This window comes from Phaenicophaeus curvirostris, chromosome 1 (genome assembly GCF_032191515.1).
Source record: "Phaenicophaeus curvirostris isolate KB17595 chromosome 1, BPBGC_Pcur_1.0, whole genome shotgun sequence".
Classification (NCBI taxonomy): domain Eukaryota; kingdom Metazoa; phylum Chordata; class Aves; order Cuculiformes; family Cuculidae; genus Phaenicophaeus; species Phaenicophaeus curvirostris.
Window position 1 is genome coordinate 37,701,538 of NC_091392.1, and position 23,002 is coordinate 37,724,539.

Consider the following 23,002-nt stretch of genomic DNA (forward strand, 5'->3'; position numbering starts at 1 on the left):
CCACAACTAATTGTAAGAAATCTTGCAAATACATTGAGAAATTTAGGAGCTACTAACTGGCATAAGTATATCTTACATTACTGTCTAGGTGTTGAGTGCGCAACAATCAAGACATAATTGTCAGCTGCAGATTGAATTTTTAAATCAAAATGTTTGATCTGCATTTAAAGAGTTTTCCACTGACTTACGCCTATGCCTGTTCATTCATCTATCCTCTAATAAATAAAATCTAAAAAAACCCTAACACCCCTACCCAAAAAAACCCACAAGAGACTAGAAACTGTTAAAACTCTTAACATTTTCAAATCTCACATTAAAAATATGCCATTGATCTCATGCAGTATTGCAGTGCTGTTAAATCAAAAGTATATTTTTCAGTGTTAACTCAATCTTTGTTTCCTGCTCTACTTCTGCCAAGGAGCTTTTAAACAGTAGCAAATACTGATCAGAGCATTAAAAGATGAATTTATGTGGTTCTAACTGGGAAGTGCAGAAAGAAATACTCCTGTCATTGTGTCTCTGGGACCAAAAAATTTCTCTCAGGACATGCCAAGACTAAGATTTCTCAGCACTGGAATAAGTGTTTGAACCAGTAGGCTACAAAGTCTGAACACATATATATAAACCTGAGCATTGACTCTAGCAAAGAAATAGGAGTATGGGCCAGTTATTACTATCTTTGGAACATATTACAGACAAATAATGGGATTTTTAGAACTACAGGAAATCCCTGCTCTCATTCGCTACAAACAAAAATGAAATCTGCTATACAATTAGTAGAAAACAATTAAAAGAGCCTATTGCTTTAGACGTGTGAGGAATGTAAAATACCATTTTTTAAATATTTGCATTAGAAATAACACCAGCTTTACCTAAACAACATTGTATGTACTTCTACACAGTTGGACTGGGTAAATTTGTCTTTGCTTCATTTTTGAGTCATTTTAAGCATCATGATTTTCAAAATTCAACTGAACAAAGCCAAAGAAATAAATGGAAGAAATTAAAAATACCACACAAACTCACAAAGTCTGATTGTGGCATCCCCAGTAAGTACTCAAATGATCCCCCCTGAGTACAGAGCAAGAATTCTCTCTAGCCTGAAGGACTTGAATCTAACCATTCTCAGAGCACTTGATCTAAGTATAACATATAGTTTGTTAAATGGAAACAAGCACAGGAAGCTGATTTGTTCTGTAAACAGTCAGACCAAAGAAATTGCCTGTTGAAACACTTAAGATGCTTTTGCTTTCTCATCCTTCTGAATAATAAACACCTAAATAGTTCTACCATTCCAACTACGACACACAGTTGTACTGCGTCCCAAAAGTGTAGCTGTAGGAGATGATACAGGAAGTGCTCAAGTTGTCAATAACACATTCAGACTGAAAAATCTTACCTTTTTACAATTACTGGAGCTTTTGGGATGCACCCTAACAGACCAGCTTAGGCCTCTATTAAATTTAGTTGCAAGATTTCTTATTACAAGCTCCTGTAAGAGAAAGGTGTACAGTAAGCCAATTTGGAAAATAACCCTCAAAACCCCAAGAAAACCCAACACCCTTTGTCCAAAACCACCTCTCCCTACCCTTCCCCCCCAAAAAACCCACTAACATGCAAAGACATTGGTAGCAGCACGCTGCACAGCACATTTGGAAGAGCTGAAAATTTTAGCTCAGCCTACTCTGGAGAGGTCATGACACAAACAAGCCTCGTCTCAGTTTAACAGCTTAACAGCACATTGGCAGAGCCAGGGCTGTGTCCCATTCCTCACTTGAAAGAGCAAAGTGAAATTGAGCACAAAAATCACACTGGAAGTGTTCTGAGTAGCTGGCACATTTCCTGTTCTCCAAAAAGTAAAGGTCCCATCCAACCTGGTCCTCCAGGGATGTTGGGTCTCAGAAGTTCAGACCAACGTAGTCCTGTGCACTGTCCTGTGCAGCCTGATGTTGGCTCATAGGAGCTTCCTACTCCTAGAATCTTCAGGGAGGACACCAATGAGGTCTGTGCAAACCAGACAGTAGAAGCAACTGCATCCTGAACATTGCAAGACGTGTTATAAGGCTTCAGCTTCCCTTTGTTCACTTTTTCCTCCATCCTCATACTTAATACTGTTGTTTATCTGTCAAAGTACTTCTGATGTAGTTAGTAAAGTAGCATTATGTTTAGATTGAATATAAAAATCACAATAGAAGAAAAAAGCAGGCAGTACTTCCCCTCCCCTCCTTCCCTGTAAAACCAAACCAAAACAAAAAAACTCCAGCCACTCAAGAATTCAAATTCATTTACAACTTTGGCCAGTATTGCCTGGATTATCTTTATTGAATTCTGTACACATTTAGAATACAAAACATCATGTTTTTTCAAATTATTTTCCTCTCTTTACGTTTTTGCCAGCAGTACTTTGATTATACTGAGCCATATTCAAAAGAACCTTAGAAATGGTGGAAGTCGAGTTAAAAAAGATAAAAACTGGTGATTGTCAAAAACAGGAAAATACTAAAAACGTATAAGGAATCTTCTGATATACACATAAATTTTAAAACTGAGAATTTCATTATTCTGTATCAGCTGAGATACTTTCTACTATATTTTTTATGATCAAGTTCTTAGATGGAGAGAATATTCTAGAACCAACTACAAAAATATTGAGACCATGATATTAATGCTTGTGCAGTTGCTCATAGCAGTTGAGGCAATTTACCAGGAAAAGACTTACTAGGTACCTAGGAAAAATTGTTATTTAATTATTCACAAAAGATATGTCAAGTATAATTAGTACAAAATGTTAAAATTTCAACCTCATATTGAATCTATAAATACACTGTACAAAAAAACCCAAACCAAAATAACTCCAAAAATGAAATAGAAAAATCACACATTGCCAGGCAAGAGATTCTTGTGCAGAGAATCCCATGTAAACAAAGCTGATGACAATAAAGTATCTCCATAATATAAACTGAATGTTATCCCAAAAGGAAAAATAACTAAAATTCACACCTCCTTATATTTTGCAATATATACCTTTCAAACCATTTCCATTCTCAGTGTAGCTGGTTAGCTCTATTCATCCTTTGACTAGAAACGTGGCATAATCTCTTTCACTTCGATTGATCCTTCCACTTCAAGATCCTTTCAGATCTTTCCTTGAGAAAAGAAGACTCAAGATGTTCCCTTTAATAATAATAGCTCATATGTGTTACAATGCACTTTTATCTCCATAAGATTTCAAGCATGAAGGTTCTTACAGCAAGTGGGAAGCGCTGCTGCTGTGAACTGAACAGCTACTTGATTCATTTTGAATGTCAAGCACCAAGATAGCTAGTTTCATTTTTCAAATGAATTACGTCCCTGATTTTTTCCATTCTGTACTAAATGAAAATCATTGCATCACAGTAAAAAAAAAGGCTTTTTTGCGTCTTACACAGTTCTTTTCATGGCTAGAGAGCATTTAGCCATCAGTCTTAGCACAAAATACGATTTCAAAGTATTGCATTTGTATTATTTCTTCTCTGCTATTAATTATAACTAATCTGAATAAATCTTAATATAATTTCCTTACAAAATTGGAACCAATATACTTAAGATGCAAATCAAGTCTTAAGGATTATAATAACGCTTATTAAAAACAAGATTAAATGCAAGTCATTTGGAAAAAAACATACATAAATACACATGAAAACATCATGAGTACAACGATATATAATTCACAGCTTAATGAGCATCAGACAAACAATTAGCAGAATTTTGTCTCCAGCTCAAAAAATGAATTATCTTTCCAGTGTTCAGCACATCAATCACAACTTCTGTAATACATAAAGAATACCAAGATTATCAACAGTCACATACACTTTGAAATTAGGGGACACGTGTATTGACTTGAGGTTCGTTCCATTTGTGTAGAAGGTTTGTAAGGATTCTCCAGTAGTTACATCCCACCACTGTAAAAAATAAATAAACTTTCAGTTAGTTGAAGGAAGGTTAGAATAAATTCTATGAACAGGCTTTGCAAGGCAATCCCACTTGACTGCTTTTCCCAAAGAGGGTGAGTTAAAAATAAAAATACAAGTAATCTTATGCAGAAAATGTTTAGGACCAGTTACTAGAAGACTTTCAGATTAAGGGAAATTTCAAAAAGACCGAAGCTGTTGGATTTCTGAAAAGCACACAGATCAATAAATTCAGGTACTGCCTTCATCACAAAGCGTGACCAATAGATGTAAACTGTAACATGTCCAAAATTTAAAAGATTATGTATTTTTATATAGCCGAATGAATTCATGTGACACACTACCAGACCATATAATCGATACTACAGCTGGATTAAAATTTAGGCGGACTCACAAGAGGATCTTGATCACGAACACAAATTAAACCACCTGCAGTTTTGTTGTTAGTAGGACAGATTTCTTTCAGTGAGATTAGCATATTTTTTAGAATACAGAGTAAGCAGTAGTAACAAAGATACAGAGAAGACTTAGACCACCAGTTCACTCCATATAGACTGAAATTTCACATTTCTCAGCAACTGCAGACCTATGTAAAATTGAACCAAATGTAATCCAGCACAAAGCACAAAGTTGTTATTTGATTATGCCGCTAAGAAGTCTACCCTCTGTTCTTGCAACATTTGATTCCAGTAGCAAAACATTGAAACAGATTGCCTTCAGCTTTGATCATCTACAAGCAGGTGGCATTACTAGTTTTTAGCTTATTCATTTCATTAAATATGTAACAGTATAGTTGTGTACATAATACAGGTTTGCAGCTACACAGTGATAACGTTCTAATTAAAAACACCTTTTCTAAAGAGCTGCTATTTGATGGAAACCCAGGAAAAAAAAAAAACATCCAGATCTGAATTAGCTCTTGAACCTTTACTGGTGGATAATGAAGCTGGGCCACAGGGTACCACTCAGTTTCAACAGTACATAGCTGGATGCACCTCATCTATGAGCAAGACGACTCATTTGTTTAAAGATATCTTCCACATAATTCTACAGTCCAACTCCGTACAGTTTTTAGAGGTCCAAATTTCTGAAATGTTTTAGAAATTCACTGACTAGTTTGTCCCTACAAAAAAAAGGTACATGTATGTTTTCATGCACACCATACACAGCCATGTGTAGGTCTTAAAAGAGAAGTAGAAAACAACACTTAGAGAAGACACAGTGATTGAATCTGGTCACAATGACTGGGAAAAGGCAAATGCCACACCCATTTTCAAAAAGGGCAAAAAAGAATTACAGGCCAGTCATCTTCACTCCAGTGTCTGGGATTATTATGGAACAAATTCTGTGCTCTGTCTTCTAAAGAAAAGGCGGCTAATTGCTGTCTTCAACTACCAAAAGGAGTGTTACAGTTGATATAATCAGACTCTTCTGTCAGGGCCCAGAGGCATCCCTGCCAGGGTGGGAGACAAAACTTAGTTGGGCAAGACCCTAAGGAACTTTACAGAACTCTGAAAACTACTTTCAGCAAGCGGCTGGATGAGTTCCAGAAATCCCTAACATCTTAAACCATTCTATGACTCCAAGAAGCATTAAAACACCATACTGCGTAACCAACCATACGAGAAAATGGGAAGGAAGCTAAAAACAGGATGCGGGTCTTGTTCTTTAATATGAAATGAACATCAGAAGACATTTTCAGTGCTAAATTAGAAAATTCAACTGTCTTTGTTAAATGGATGCTAACTGACTTCAAAGAATTACTCTGGTAGTATGTCCAACAGCAAAACACTAACCAACAATCAACTAACCTCCAATATTCTGAGATGAGACCTCCAAAATCTGTCATGTCATATACACACACAGCTTCTACTAACAGGTATTAGCTACCACAGGAGGGAAAAAAAACCCGAGCTTGTGAGAAATTTATAACTATGAAGAACAAATTCACAGCCTGAAAAAATCGTATGCCAAATAAAATGTATGAGCCAATAAAAGACTGATAAAAAGATTTATCTCCTCAGTTTCAACATGCCCTCTCCAAAGATTACTTACACAATGTCTTTCAAGGCAGAAAATTATCACTTGCAATTCCTTCTGAATCTCTATTTATGAGAAAATTTAAATCTTTAGAAAAAAAAAAAAAAAGACTGACATACAGCATTTTTCTGCTCATTACAAAACCCACAATTGCTGCTGAAATTAAGTGGATATTAAGGCAGACAGAAATTACTGGGATTTTTTATATTAGAGATGTTAATGAAGGATATTGCTAATAAAATTCTGAAACTAGTAAAAATGGAACATATGGAGTTTGTTTACAAAGTCTGAATTCTTAAGAGACCTTTTCAGAGGGCTTTCAGATTTAAGAAGAAAGGAAGTTAAAAGCACTAGACAGACATAAAAATGGAGCAGTTTTGTGTTAAGCAAAATGTGTCAGGTTTGTTTCTTTGAATTAGTCTGCATTTTCTTTTAGAATTATCAAAGTATTGTCATTTAATTAGGTATGTTAGGATATTTTATTATTTCAAGGCTTACTTTAAGATAACCTCCAGATGACACAAGCATTTTACTGTCAGGAGAGAATGCGAGGTCTGTTACCCAACCACCATGCGTTGGTTCTCCTTCATCTAGAGTAACTGGGGAGCAGAAGTGAAGTAATGCACCTGTTAAAACGTTCCAAATCTAAAATGAGAGAAGATTACATATATAAGTCAACTTACCAGGGAAAACAAATCTCTAGTAAAAAAAGCTGAAATGATTTTTTTCTACATTAGAGAAATACGCATTCAACTTGAAGTGGCAGAATAATCCAAAAGAAGAATTCTCCTCTCAGAACTGTATCATATAGGAAGATTTAATCACACGCAGTTCACAGCAGAATTATTAGTAAATAGTGTGAATCAGTTCCTCAGCATTCATGGAACATAAATCTACCAATGTGGTTACAAACTCCTGTCTCGTGGTAAACTTCTGCATTTTCAGCTCCCCAATGTTCACCATCACGCTTACAAATTAGACGTGCAAAACACAAACTACAAGAACTTTTCTACTGTGAATTGACTATCAACTGAACTGCAAAATTAACAGCAAGGTTAAAGCAGTACCCTTATTTCTCCTTTGTCATCTCCAGTTGCCAATAATTTGTCATTAGGAGAGAAGGTACAGCACCGGACACAGGCTTCATGATCTTCCAGCACATGAAGAACAGATGAGCTTTCAAAGCTCCATATCTAAATGAAAAGCAGAAGAGTGGAAAGGAGAAGTTCAAGATCATGACTTCTTTCTAAAAAGGCATTAGTATTCACAAAGGCTTGTAGGGATAGGATAAGGGGCAATGGGTATAAACTAGAGAGGAGCAGATTTAGACTAGATATAATGAAGAATTTCTTCACCATGAGAGCGGTGAGGCACTGGCACAGGTTGCCCAGGGAATACAGTATGTATTATAAATGTATGTAGTCTGCTTCTCTTTTTATTATCTCAATCTCACCTGAATGCATTTGCTACAAATTACTGAACCAACTGCAAGTACATTTTTTTCCTCGGAATACACTTTTTAATCAAGCTGATTCATTTACAAGAAAGTTCAAAGCTGTTCACAGAAAAAAAGATTCATCAATCAACTTGAAGCTATATTTTAAACACTTAATGGGACACTAAAAATCTAATGGGGTAGCTCCATAATATTAAACAGTTGACTGCTTTTTGCGCTTTGCTCCTGAACAGGAACACCAGAAACCATGGACAGCACTTCCACTGGAAGTTCCAGAAGTTTTTCTTAACTTAGGTTACCAAATTAAGAATGTTAGGCTATTAACAAATCAATGCAGAGAACTAAACAAAGCATTCTGCACAAACTTGTGCATTAAACATGCATTTTATTTGTACAGAAGTCACCAGGACAGGCTCAAGTTACATCCAATATCAACTGTGAATGACACAATTGAGTAATAGCTTTAGAAACATGCTCAAGAGATACAGTAAAATTAATACTAGAAATAAAACAAGATAACTTAAATAATCACTAGTTACCTCATAATAAAAAATACAGCACATAGGAGAGATAAGGCATAATTTTTATCTTTGTACAGAAATTAACTAACCTTTGCAGTTTTGTCAGCAGAAGTAGATGAAAACTTAGTACCATCAGGTGAAACAGCACAGGAAAGAACAGCACCTCCATGGCAAGCAAAATCTTTTTCCATGTTTTCTGTAGTGATATTCCAAACCTATCAAATATACAAAAAAACAGGTTACTTCCATAACACTGCAAAAACGTTTAAAATATGCACCTTACACAACAATATATAGGAGGTAAAACTCAGCTACATTGTTCCATTATGGCCAATATTTTGCTGTACTTACTGATATAGTTAAAATAAAACAAGGGTGTCAATCTTACTAGAAACAGAAAATGCAAAAATTGTGTCTTAAAATTCAGTTTATACTTTAGGATCAATTTAATAAAATGTGTGTCAACAACAAAGTGTAGGAAATACTAATTGTTAGAAGAGGCAGTAAAATGTATTTTACACAGTTTGCCAATACATAGCCTTGTATTTACCTTAACAGTTCCATCAAATGACCAAGAAAGAAGTTTTGAATTTTCCAGAAGTCTAAAATCCTTGATTGCTTCCTTGTGCCCTCTTAGAAACAGACATTCACTCAACTGCCAATTCCACACCTAATTGTAAAGATAGAATATATTTTTAAAAATACTTCAATGGCAAACATAAGTTATGAAGAATGAGGTACCCGACTGATTTTTAAGTCACAGGAATAATAAAACAGTTATAATGGATGCGGCAACTAACTAAAAGATTAGATATTGAAGATATCCATAGTAGAGCTGCTGAAGATTGAGGATGCCATAGTATTTAGCAGAGTTCCCTTTAATACACATATAATTTGATTTTCAAAGTGAATCTGATACTCAAAATCCACTGGTAATTTAAAATAAAAAAGTAAATCAATAATTTTTTAGGCACCCCAGAAGTCTGGGATTTTAAGCTTTTGATTATTGCAACAAATAGACTTCCATCATCTGGCAGACCTCGTCTTTTTCATACTTAACTTAAATTCCTTTTATATTTTTTAAATCTATTTTTAATGAAATGCCCTTTTGTTTTGCATTTTTATAAGAAAATGACACTTCTATTTTTAATTCAACTATTCGCTGAAAACGAAAGGAATGTCATTTTATTTCAGAGAAACTATTGAACATAAATTTAAATGACAACGACTTCAAATTAATAGGTTTTCTGCATCAAGGAAAGAAGAGATAGCAAAGGCGTTCAGGTGACAATGCCGGTGACCTCACTGACGCACTGTCCACTAGAGGGAGTGAGGACTCAGAAGAAAAACAACCCAGAAAGAAGGCGCCAACAGCCCATGAAGTGTTGAGCTGTCTGCACTGCCAAATTGACGGCAGTGATGGCACTCGATCTAGCCTCAGACCCACTAAATCAGAGTAGAGCTAGAGCAAAACAAACACCAAAGTGGGATGCAGCATATCACACAAGTCAGCAAATAGGTAGAACACTGAAGTTGGAAGAGGTTTGGTGAGCAAAATAGTGCTGAGGACAAGCGCCTCCACGTTTCGGAGGCTTTTCTTCAAACCAGCTCAAGTTTGGTTGTGTAGACTGTTTTGAGCATGTGTTCCAGTTTAGGAATCCTGTCAGCATGCCTGAAACTGCTCTGCAGCACAAACTAAAGCACAACAAGCATAACCAACCAGGACATTCGCTTCAGAAGTGCACCTCTGAAGTGAGCTAAAATGCTAATAATACACACGTGAGAAAGTTTCTCCAGAGCCAGTCTACCTTGCTGAGAGGCAGAGCTTACTAACTTGAGACTACACCAGTGCAGCCATTCTGTTTCTAGCTAGTATCTCTACTCAGCACTGTACTGGAGCAGGTGGACACACCAGCCCACTCAGAGATAGGTCTTTTTACCTCATTACTTCAGACACCGTAAGCAGCCCACTGACAGACCTACCACAGATACCCAGTTTGGGGTTGCATCCCAAACACTTCCCTTGTGCAGTCAGAACTGTTTTAGTTATCCTGTCTGAAAATCAACATTCCTTTCACCCATCTCAAAAGAGTTGGTGCCTTTCTACCATCCACAGCATTAAAAATAGAAATTGTGTAATTTTCATTATCACGTAAGATATAAATAGAGGCTACAGTTTCTACAATCCCTTTCTCCACGATAGAGCAACAGATGGATAGTAGGAAAAAATTATTTACTGGGAGAGTGGTTAAGCATTGGAAAAGGCTGCCCAGGGAAGCAATGGAGTCTCCTTCCCTGGAGATGTTCAAAGAATGCGTAGATATGGCGCATGGTTTAGTAGGCCTGGTGGTGTTGGGCTAATGATGACTTTATGATCTTATAGGTCTCTTCCAACTGTAATCATTCTATGAACATAGTATACAGTAGTCATTTACCAAGTTCACATTATCTATACTATATGAGATCTTTTCAAATATCTTCCAAACCTGTATAACTGAATCATGAGCGCTTGAAATGAGAGTTTGACAATCAGAGGTAAATCGACAATGCTGCACGGATGTCCTGTAGGCCTCCTGGGAATTCAGAACTTTCCCATCCAGCAACTGTAATACCTTTACAAGTAAGAATGAAATAATTATATTAATTTTACATACTTGAGGAAAAGGAAGAAAAGAACATTTAATTTAAATAACATGAGATCGTAAATACGTCATTCTCAGTCAATGAATTGGAACAATCAAAACTCAGTTTTAGCTTAGTCCTTGGCTAAATGAAGTTCAGAGTTACATTAGCACTACCTTTAAACTATTGTCATTTATGCATCACTTAACAAATGTAAAAATTTAATGTTTTATGTTAAAGAATATTATTATATGAAGTCATTCAAATTACATTGCTTTAAAAAGAAAAAGCACCAGGACAGGTGTTTTCCTACTATTTTTAAAATCAAATTTAGGATTTAATACCTTTATTGTTCCACTCTCTTGTCCAAAAGCTGCAAATTTAAGATCTTCACTTAAGCAACAGCAGGAAATGGGGGATTCTTGAGCTGCTGCCTGTATAATAACACTGTCTGTATTTCCATTGATAAGCTGCAAGACAGGAAGTTAAATATTTAATCTATTCCAACATTCACCTACCTATACATCCAGCAATAAGAATTTACTGCTTTCACACTCCAGAACAAAGGCTCATTCCAATTCAGATGTTGCTTTAGGCTATACACCTGAAATAAATACCTCACGTCCAAAAATATGGCATTGCCCATTTTGTAGATTAACAGGCAATTGGTTTGCCTAAGCAGCATTCTGCAACAAATATAAAAGTGTTTCCACTTTTAAACAGTTACAATTAAGTAGAACTATATAATCTGGATGAGCTGTATTGCCTTCACTTCAAAGAAAAGCCTACCAACTGACTTTATTTGACGTATTAGAGAATTGATAAAAAAAAGAAACATGTGCATGCATTTGCTATCACCGAATGGAAAAATATATTCTTGATATTGGTGTACTTACTACTTGATGGAAGGGTCCACTATAGTAAGAGTGTATCCACTATCAATATTTTCTTTAGGACTTAAAAGACCTCATGCTCTAAGGCTATAGGTAGTCCTAGGCTCACACCTTTCATTTCCAAGCTGAGATAATTCCTTCAACTATATAATACATCAGAACTACTATGTAATATGTGCGTTGTGTATATATGTGCTGCACATGACATATTGCTGTGCACAGCTAAGCCACTTTTAAGGACCATAGCCTCTGCAGTTTTGAAGAGAAATGAGTTTTGTTCCCCTGAATTCAGCTTCAGTTTTGACATCAGTGTGGAAACTTCTCAGACTTTTTGCTTAGTAAAGCAGGCAGAGTTTCTAGATATAAAAATGTCATCATACCTTAAGATCATTAATGTTACCTGCTACAGATTCAATGGTTGAAAGCCATGAGTAAGCAGCTCTTTCCGTGTTTCCTCTGCTTCCTACTGAGATTTGCGGATAACGTTAAAACATACTAATACATTGAGAAATACAGCTTACCTGTAAATCCTTCTGATTATAAATTGCTAAAATCATCACTTCACCATTGTGAAATACAACATCTAGTTCACTTTTCAGCACAACATCAGAGGACTTGCACACCTTCTTTGTTTCCCAAATCTGTTGAAGAGCACAGTATTTGATGAGTTTTATTAGAAGACAGGATATAAAACTTGCTGAGTAAGAGGACCCGTAAACCAAAGCCTTATAAACCTGCAAGTAACACTGATTTTTTTACATCAGTGAAAATTATGCTTCTACTATTTTTATTTACTAGGGAAGGTTGTGCAGTTACTATAGTGATACCAACAGATGAAAAAGAACTATATTTTTCTAGGCTGACTACTAGATTCCCCTGTCTTTAGAGTCATAGTCCACAATTTATAATCCAAAGACGACAGTTATAACAATATCAAGTATAGATTTCTATATTTCAATTGCTTTCAAAATATCAAGTATATAAGTGTTAACATGGGACAAAAGGAAAGGTTATTTTGGTACAAGAAAAGGTTACTTTCACAGATTTTAATGAGGCATTACAATTGCAGAAATATATCCTAAATATTAATATGCACATGTATCTAACAATTAAGGTAATATAACGTCTGCTAAGATCCTCAAAAAACTTCATCCTTCCCAATTCAAATAAAATCTATAACAAAACAGAAGGTTACAATTACTCATGAACAGCCACCAGACTTTTAAAAAATCATACAGATATACAATAAATTTAGATATACAGTAAATAAATAAAAAAGCCAACTCATTTCACCACATATCTAAATAATTTTATAGCAAAAATCTTAAATTTATATTGGCTATAAACACATACAAATACTAACTAAATAGAAATATATTATTTATATATATTATGTATGATTCATAATTTTATAATAAACAATTCCTTAAATGAATAATTTCACATTTTTCAAAACAGAAAGATGTCACCTTACACGTATTGTTTGGTCATCAGATGATGTCAGAAACAGAGATCCATCTGGCGAAAATGTCACACAGTGAACCCAGCTCATGTGTCCCCTGCAATATGCTACTTTTGATAAAGACTTAATATTCCATAACTACAAGAAAAATAAGAAAGGACTCAAATGGGTTTAGATTGCATTTACGAGGAAAGCAGTGCAAAACAAGAAGCAATGTACTTCATGCTTATAGTCTCTATTCTTCTAGTATTTTCCCACTTTCATTCTGAAATCAGAAGTTACAAGAACTATGCCTGCTTACTATATTGATAAGGGACATTCAATCAGCAACCTCTTTGATTCCCATAATTTTAAAAGACAAGGGGGGAAAAAAAACCCCAAACAAATCACTCACAGTGTAAAAAATACAAGTCTAACTTGACCATGTAGATTGCAAAACCAAAAACCACACCAAACAACAAAAAAAACAACCTCAGTGTTGATACTGGAACAGGCTTGCTCTAGCCACACTGGGCTCAAAGTTATTCTAGCTATTTCATTTCTTTTTAGGGAGCTGCCACATTCTGTAGCAGCATATAGAAGGAGAGAGGGTTTGGATTTTATTCAATTAAGCAACACTCCCTAGAGTGACAACAGTAACCTTAAATAAATTTTGTGGGTTTACATAAATGTGATTTCTGTTGTCCAAAAAAGAACATGTAACTTCAAAACATAATTTCCCAGTTGATATTTTACATTTCAGAAGCGAACAGAGATTAAAAAGAATGAAGCGCATGGAAAGCCTGCTAAAATTGCTACATTTGTTTCACCTCCACAAACAAGAAACTATTAACACAAATGGAATATTTTATATTACGAATAGTCTTTCGGTATACTCTAGACAATCACTTACCTCAACAGAACAATGAGACAAAGCAACTGCTACTAACTCATCACCAGGACAAAAGTCACAGTATTGGATTGTACTGTGATGACTTACGATGACTTGTGTTAACAAATCACACGTTTCAACATCAAAAAGCTGTGAACACAAATTTACAATGGTTAGCATCCAGACTGTATGACTTCACTGTAGACAAGAAGCTTATATGCACAACAGCATGCAGTTCTTGAATTTGGAAGGTATTTCTCTCAGTCAATAAGTTTGTTGCCCCCACGTTTTTACTTCACGCACACTTGAAACCACGTAACTGAAACATCTTAATAGCCTAGAATTTTATCTTTAATCATAATTTCTAACTAATGATCTTTAAGGTCCCTTCCAATCCAAACCATTCAAGGATTCTCAACTACGTCAAGAAAATTATTAAAGCAAAGTACTTACCAAAAGCTTATTTTTGGCTACCACCAGAATCATGTCACCATTTCTGGACCAAGAACAACATTTTACTAAAACCTCCACATCATCTGGTTGTTCATCAGCATTTCTGAAGAAGTCTTTTACCTCAATATTTTTCAGTTCATTTCCTGAGCGTGCTTCCCAAAGCTGCAATAAAAAGTAACCAAAATACACAAAGCCTCTTTTTACTGATATGGATACAGAATACAACAGTGGAGAGCTAATTCCCAATCACTTCTAGGGAATAAAGGAGGTGGGGGATATCATACAAAACAGCATTTGCCACTTTATCTGGTCAAGAAATAGCACTAGAATATCCAAAAGCCTGGACAGCTTAGACCAGAGGAAAAAAGAAAACAAACCAAAGAAAATAAAAACAAACAACCCCCTCCAAATGCGGAAAAAAAAAAAAACCAAAAAACCAAAAAGAGGATTAGACTCTAGCAGAACCCTCTACCCAAGTTTTTTCCTCATATCATTCCAGCCACACCTGCCTCTTAACAAAAGAATAAAACCAAAAATAATACCTGTTCTGCAACTTTACCAAAAGGTCACTCACCATGAGAAATCTGCTATACATCTTACTTTGCACCCTAATTCATTAAGGCACCTGCCAAAAATCAACTGAACACTTCTGTTCCCTCCACCACAATTTTCCTCCTGAATGACAACAGCTACAGCAACTCTTCTCTCCTGACTTAGCTACTCTACAGAAAGATAACAGTGTTAAGAAATTCTGAAATAGCATAGTTCTGTTAGAATCAAAGGCAATAAAAGGAATACTTAGATTTTGAGGAAAAACAAAGCATAAAATTCTCAATTCTCTTCTAGGGCCTACATGAAAAATAGCACATAGAAATTGCTTTTAATTTTTGTGTCTACTTACGTTCATCTTCAGAGACAACAGAATTTTAATTACTTACAATCTTTCTTGTATATATTTTACTAAAGAGAAAAAAAAATAACAACAAAAAAACACTTGATTAAAAGTACAGTGTGTACCACATACCTTTACTGTTCCATCTGTTGAGCAGCTAGCAACATACTCATCATTTGGTGAAAATCTACAGTGATTGACAGAATTTACATGACCCATCATCGTGTTTCTACAATACTTTTTGTTCAAATCCCAAAGCTGCATAAGAAATAAATATATAAATATAATTATATTAATGAATTATTCAAAGATGGATTGTTCATGTTCTACTCAAAATTATTCACTGGCAACCAAAACCTCAAGTATTTTTTCTTAGTTTTACCCACACACTCACAGACTTGATGCTATGCCCTGATCTAACTCACATTTACCTCCATCTGCTAGTCTGCAGGAAAACTATTAACATAAGAATTACACAGAACTACTCAAACTTTCTGTACAGTGCAAACAAGGCCCTTGAACACCACAAAGCTACTGAAAGTTTCCTCAGATTGAGGAAGACACTTCCTCTTGCCTCTTTCCTTTTCAACTTTGAACCTCAGAATTATGTACCTTGCACATAACAAAAATTAAATCCCTCATGCTAGTCTTGAGCAGTCTGAATATCATCCTTGCCATGTCCATACGAACAAAGTCAAAAGAATATTTCATGGTTTTTTTCTTTAGGGATCTTCCTCTCCACTTCCTCACACACACCATTTTCCAAGCCTATAACCTATGTTTCCTTTTTTATTTTTTTTTTGTTTCTAAATATCTTCCCTTTCTCCTATATATAAAAAACAATCATACACTTGAGTGTTCAAGTGAGAGCTTAAAACGAGCCACTTAGATGGTGCTCTTCGGAAAAAATCAGGTGCTTCTGATTATTGTGCATTCTTCAGTTCAGCTCATTACTCATGAGATGTCAAACACTGTCTAAAATCTTAACTAGATTTACAGTATAAAAATTGTCATTTTAAACAAGTCCCTTCTAAATCTTCCAAGATGTCAGTCTCAGACAGCAAATGCATCTCCTGAGACATTCAGGAGGTCAGCATGAAAGCCTCCTCTTTCCACTCTGACATCAGAACATAACCGTATTTTATCTCCAGTTTACACAAATACAAGCTATTGCAAGAACTCTTCCGATGAGAGTTCAGATTACAATTAAAACACCTCACACATTCCCAGCTACAGCTGGAGGACACAGCTGTTAACCCAACTAACAATGTCACTCTTTACTGTCTAACCCCAACAGTTCTCTTGCACTGCAACTGAGCAATGACGTCACTACAGGGAACTAAATGAGCAGAAAACCAATCCTACTCAACAAAGTTTTTTGCCAAGCTGACCCCTGGAGTCATACCTGCAAAATAAGATCAACACACTCCCTGCAACAGAGGCAAGAATATACACGCAGGGCAGTAGTAGTAGGACCATCATCTTCAGTGCCAGTTAATTATATGATTTTCTTAGCTGTACTGTGAAATTGCACTCTTATTTGTCACAGCGTAGGTCTTACTTGATTATTCTGTTTTCCCCCTTCCCTTAGATGCAGACTTCAGTTGCCCAGTTTCTGATCTTTCTATGCCTCCTAATCTGAACGGCGCCAACTGGTTAACCTGACAAGCCTCTTATTTTGATTACTGTTATTTTGTTGGCTTTTACCTTCATTTCTTTAGTATGCCTAATCAATTTAATCAAAAAATGTACCTGCTACACTTCTAGAAAGCTTTTATTCTTTTTCAATCTTTCAGCATCCAGTTTTTTTACATTATTAATGTCCCCAATCCTTTTTTCTTATGCTGTTTTTAATCATGTATTTCACTCCCACATTCTCGCATTCCTATCCCACCTTCTAAGAGCCTTATCAAAGCCCTCACCTTCATGCCCTACCACTAGGGGACTTTATCATTCTTCTTTGCTGAGCATAAACATTCCTTCTGCCTTGTTAAAATACAACTGCAAAGCTATAGTCTGTACTCTTAATCCGTTGCCATCTCTCTTCTACCAGGCTCATTAAAAAAGCTTAATTTACAGTGTTTAAATATATTTAGATATGACTAGTTACCCTGTTAAGATAAGCAACTTGAGAATAATTTCAACCTTTTCTACTTACTTTGATGAAAGTGTCATTTGAGCAGGTGGCTAAAAGATACTGACCACTTCTGTTATTGAACTGGCAGCAATTGACCTGCTCTGTGTGTTCTTCATATACACACCTACACTGGCCTGTTCTTGAATTCCAGATCTAGACAGAATTGAAGGATGAAAAAGACTTAAGTATATTACAGTACTTCATATAAAAAAAAAACCAAACTGTAAACTATGCTGAAATACAGATAAAACCCTAAAGCATTCTTAATAACACCTAGAAATGTTTTCAAGATAAAGGGAAAGCATATATATTTACATTTAGAAACAAGAAGTTATGAGGGGAAAGGTCATAAGTCAGATTAGAAGCTGACAAATGCTAGAATTTCAGCAAGGTTTTGCTATAATATCAAGGAATAAAAAATTCCAAATAATTCTCAAATAACAAAGAAACCACGAAACATGTATTAGGTATATGTTCATCTCGCGCTATGGATAGGACTGGGCTCAAACATTATGTTCTACTTAAAAAGAAGAATCTAGTAATACAAATAAAATAAGGGGTAATTCGGTAAATACGAAGTTAACGTCAAGCATCCTTTAAGTTATGTAACAAGTGGCGGGTTTCTGTTTGTTAAGTAGTTAATTATCCCCATAAGATTTAAGATGCTTAAAAATGCCTTTAGTCTTAAGAATCTGCTTGAATTGGTTAAAACTGAAATTAGAATTATTAATTTAAAAAAAAAAAAACCAACAAAACTGTCTGTTCTCCATTTCCTTACCTTCACTTTTTTATCAGCTGAACAAGTTGCTACAAATTCACCATCTGCAGAGAAAGCGCAACACAGTATTTCATCATCATGGGCACTTATCTCCAGGAGTCTCTCTCCACTTTCTGCTTTAAACACCTAAAACACATGAACAATAAAATCTTATTACTCACATACAACTTTAAAACAGAAGTTTGTTTTATCTCGAACAGCTCTATATAAGCCCTTCATAAAATTGGTTTGGTTTTGAAAGCATTTATAATTTCAGGGAAATTAACACAATAATTAAAAAAATATTTTATCTGAGCTTCAATTTTGTAAGGATGATAGAAATTGTTAGGGAGAGAAATAGTGAAAACTGATTTTTAAAAGATTTCTCTATGCAATATGTGTTAATGACTTCTTCACCCTTTAAGTCTAAATCCATGTCCTTTCTCCGTACTTTCTAATAGTAACTGCACAAAACTATTTACAAAATCTAAACTATTCTTAAAACTACCAAGTCCAGGTTTTTATAAATATATAATATTATTCTGTGGAAAATAAGAATTTCAGCAGCAAACAATGATTTGAGGGGCAAGTTAGAAGAAAGAAGTAGTGAAAGGTCATACAAGACAGCACAATTCTCAGTCTTGAGCTGATCATGGGCAATAAAAACACAACTGGGGAAAAGCGTCATGTCTTAAACAATTTCCCCAAATTCTGGGATTTAACTTTACAATCTCGGAGTGGACGGGATGGAACCAAACCGATCTCACTTTTCTCCTTAAGTTACATGTTCTTAATTATAAAATAAATCGCAAGGTGTAATTTACAGCACCATTCGGGATATAACAATTGTTAAGTCCCTGTTTTTTCTTTTACTTTTTCACAGAATGGGAATATCAATGACAATGAAATGGTTTGTATTTGTTCAAATAAGAACACAAATACTGAAGTAACAGGAAATCTACAGTTTCAGTAAATTCTGCAGAATTTCTGCTCTTAATCTAGAATAATTGTTTTCTTTATTTTACAGAAACAGTAGAAGTAGCCTTGAAAACTGAAAAAGCTTAGACCAATTTTGGAAGAAACATGAATAAGTTCAAAGTTAAACAATTAAAAAAGGATTCTCACTGATTTTCCTATTACTTCTTCAATAAAAGGTTAGTTTAAATGCAAATGCAATCCACAGGTTTTACTTTTTTGGTTGAAAATGCAGAGAAAAATGCAGAGAAAAATAAGTAATCTGCAGTCTTAATAATGAGGCCAGTAAGTACAGAAGCCCAGCACAGTAACTAGCACTGCATAAAATGAGTACATCCATCAGGCATCTCCTTAAGTGGATGCCATGATCATAACGCTGTAGAAGCCAGCAAATAAAATAAATAAAACCACAATAACACCACATTAATTAGCCAAATGAACAGCAATTAAGCACCGCTAATATTATTACTTTAGTACTCAACTTATCAAGCATCCAAAACAATACCAAAGGTTCGCAGAACAGTTGTTCTTTTCCCTTACCTTTGGCTGTCTGGAATACAGATACTTTACCAGGTTACTGGCTGGCTGATTGCTAGTTTTCTCGAGAGCTGGCTGGCTCCCCTCCAGGCAAACTGCTGGCAAATTTGTATTAGTCACTTTCCCCTCTGACTCCCCTAACCCACTTCCTAAACACTTTGGGCCCTTTTCCAATCTAATACTGTCTTCAATTTCAGGGGTTTGGTTTTCTCCCCAGATTTCTCTGTTTTGCATAAGACAATTTACTAATTAAGCACTACAGTAGCATAATGCCCATTACCATCCCATAGAAAGAGTAAATGTGTAACTAAAATGCTTTACTGTCTCTCAGTTCTGTAGAAGGTTACTGTGACTGCAAGTAACATTTTTGCAAGCAAATATGAAACAAGCTGGGGTGCATTACTCAAGCTGTGAGCTTTTACATTTCATTAAAAGGTAGCTCACATTTACGGATTACACTTGTGAAGGTATAAACCCTGAAATCACACAGTTTAGCTTTCAAACTAGAATACAAGGCTTCCTATTCAAAACATGCAACTTGATGCTTATGTAATAATACTTTCTTTTAGGTCATCTGCCTCTGATACAGTCTAGATCCCTAGTATCTTCACCTAAGAGCAAAGGAAAAGTAACAGGACTGTTAACAAATGTTACCAGAATGGTACACAGAATCTCTTCACATTCACGCGTGGGTATCCTACCTGAAGTGTTTTATCAGCTCCACATGATGCTATCCTTTGTCTGTCCTTAGAAAAGCAGGCATGGTAAACTGCATCTCTATGTGGACGAACCACCAGACGGTAGAGGTTTTTCAAGGATTTTTTATTTCTACAGGGTAAGACAATCGATTTCTTATGAGTAGGATTTCCTAGTGCCTTTTTACTATTCAAAATCCTCCATAAAAACATAACAGTTTTTCACACTCCTTGAGCAACAAGCTTTACAACAAACCAACTAACCCACCCACTATACCTTACCTCTCAGCCTTTACGCTGAAGTTTTTATTGCCCTCCAATAGTTACAATAGTTAACTGTCTGACATTTTCTGTACCCACCACATACCGCAGCTACCAGAACATCAAATAGAAGAATGCAACACAGACAGTTACATGGTCAGATGACTACTGCAATACGCTGGGAAAATGTTTAGATAGGTATACTTTTTTCTGAAACAACTTCCAAAAATATGAAAACAGCAAAAAAATATTTAAATAGGAAACATTTCAAGATTGGGTAGAGACTGCAAAGCCTTTTTTCATTTGCCATTCCACAAACTTTCAGAAACTTTGCAAATTAGCACAAATGCTCTATACTTTTTTAGAGTTCACATTTTACTGGAAAACCTAAAACCATACAGAAACATACTCAATACTAGCCCTACAACTCTCACTTTAAAAAAAAAAAAAAAAAAAAAAAGCGTTTAGGGAAGTTTCAACGTACCTTATTTTCATCTTTGTATAGTTACTTAAAAGGAACAATCATTGAGTAGAGTAGTAAATATATCCCCCTATTTATTTCTGCTTAATTATTACTAATTTGTGGCTGGCCTTATATATCCAGAGTTCCCCTCCTCCCACAGTTCTTGCAAATTATTTCACGTTCTTTGCCCAGAACACCATGGTTTTATATTAGCCATACACTGTGTTTAGTAATACATTAAATTATTTTCTTGGATCAAGGGATTGGTGTATCAACATATGGACCGCAGCTACTTACATCCATTCCAAATAAAATGCTCCTGTTTCTCTTTGAGCATGTAGCTTGGCTTGTTGATAAACCTCTGATGTCTCTGGCTGGCAAAGACCCAGCTGTATAATGTCAGGAAATGGTTGCCGTCCAAGAAGGTGCCCATTTAAAGACAGAAATTCCTGGAAGTTTTCACGTACTGTGCTATCCTATGTAAAGAGCAGATAATTTTTAATAACATAGAAAGTTGACGTGACTTTTGCTTTTTATATTTTCTGTACTGGTAATTTACTCACAGAAGCACTTAGTTCTATTCTATTTAATTCTACTGCAAGTACATATGATAGACTGAAATATTTTATTATCCTATTCAAGAAAGCATATTATCCTTATTTTTTCAAACAAAGGACATTGACTAGTTATTGAGTAAATGACTGTTGCCAATGTGAAATATCAGAAAGACTATTCCAAGCATCCAGCAAAATCCCACACTTCCTCAAATGCAGAGTACTGTTGTTCACCTTAGTTATTGATTTCCACGGTTAATCACTTGGGCACACACTGAAGTTACAAATAAAACTAAAACTGAAAGCTAAGTTATCTTCATTTTTCTCTTCTCCAAGTAAAGTTTAACTTAGTACCATTTTTACTTTTCTGTATAAGCTTTCTATGTATCTCCCATATATGTATACATCCAACACAGAAAAATATATTTGGAACAGACTGATCATTTACCTTTTAGTACCATACCTTTTGATCCAGGATTGTACTATATTCTACATATTCATGAATCAGATGAGCAGGCCCTACCAATTCTGTTTTAGCTCTAATCCAATCTAGAGAAAACATAAGATCACGGAGTTCCTACAACAGAAATTTAAGTTCAGAGCATGAGTTCCACAACAGAATGTAATTGAGGGGAAAAAGAAAAGCACAGGAAATACATTAGGTATTTAATATGCTTCAGTACAATTGTCTATAGTCAAAAACTTAAGCAATTTCCTGTTTCCTACATCTCACTTGATCAGGTATGAAAATTCTGGGTATAGAAGACTTAGCTTGTTATTTTAATGCAAACACTGTTCTTTGATACAGCTAGTCAGAGAAGGGATCAGGGTGTTAAGCAAGTCTTGACTTCTGTAGCACATAAGACCTGGTTTAGGATAAGACTCTGAAGAAGCTTCTTCTACTCCAGACTAGCAAAGATCACTCTGATAATAGTGATCTGGTTTAGTTCCTAGCAAATGCTGAATTTGAATGAAAACAGAAAAATGTTACAATTTTATTTAAATAAAAAATTAGAAAGCTACTTAAAAGGCAATCAGAAATAGCAAACAGAATTATTAGAATAGAATATCTCAGTTTGAAGGGACCTACAATGATCATTTGGTCCAACTGCCTGTCCAGGTCAGGGCTGAGCAAGTTGAAGCATGTCATTGAGGCATTTGGACTTTGCCTTGTAAGCACTGACAGGCTTGGGGCATCGGCCAGCTCTCTAGGAAGCCTGTTCTAGTGTTTGACCACCCTCTTGGTAAAGAAATGCTTTCTAATGTCCAGTCTAAATCTCCTCTGGTGCAGTTTTGCACCATGCTCATGCATCCTATTCTGGGTATCAGGGAGAAGAGATCAGCACCTCCCTCTCCACTTCCCTTCCTCTGGAAGCTGTAAAGATAGCAATGAGGTCACCCCTCAGCCTCTTTTTCTCCAAAGCAGACAAACCCGTGGTCCTTAGCCTACCACTGGCAAACTT

General features: G+C 35.5%; 1 protein-coding gene across 3 annotated transcripts in view; it reads right to left on the reverse strand.

Moving 5' to 3' along the window:
• Positions 1-2,302: 2,302 nt before the first annotated feature.
• APAF1 (apoptotic peptidase activating factor 1) overlaps positions 2,303-23,002 on the reverse strand; it is a 31,484-nt gene continuing 10,784 nt past the window's right edge. The window contains exons 11-27 of one of the 3 annotated variants that reach the window (XM_069853026.1): positions 22,003-22,116; positions 21,283-21,461; positions 20,268-20,394; positions 18,076-18,201; positions 17,319-17,450; positions 15,293-15,418; positions 14,269-14,430; positions 13,837-13,965; positions 12,957-13,082; positions 12,004-12,123; positions 10,934-11,059; positions 10,454-10,579; positions 8,518-8,637; positions 8,057-8,182; positions 7,058-7,183; positions 6,489-6,635; positions 2,303-3,941 (exon numbers count right to left, since the gene is read on the reverse strand). In XM_069853026.1, coding sequence (XP_069709127.1) covers positions 3,798-3,941; positions 6,489-6,635; positions 7,058-7,183; positions 8,057-8,182; positions 8,518-8,637; positions 10,454-10,579; positions 10,934-11,059; positions 12,004-12,123; positions 12,957-13,082; positions 13,837-13,965; positions 14,269-14,430; positions 15,293-15,418; positions 17,319-17,450; positions 18,076-18,201; positions 20,268-20,394; positions 21,283-21,461; positions 22,003-22,116 — 2,256 coding nt within the window. In that variant the 3' untranslated portion in view covers positions 2,303-3,797. Of the gene's footprint in view, positions 3,942-6,488; positions 6,636-7,057; positions 7,184-8,056; positions 8,183-8,517; positions 8,638-10,453; positions 10,580-10,933; positions 11,060-12,003; positions 12,124-12,956; positions 13,083-13,836; positions 13,966-14,268; positions 14,431-15,292; positions 15,419-17,318; positions 17,451-18,075; positions 18,202-19,569; positions 19,662-20,267; positions 20,395-21,282; positions 21,462-21,987; positions 22,117-23,002 lie in introns of those variants that run through there. The other 2 variants (XM_069853033.1, XM_069853039.1) reach the window with 2 other exon arrangements.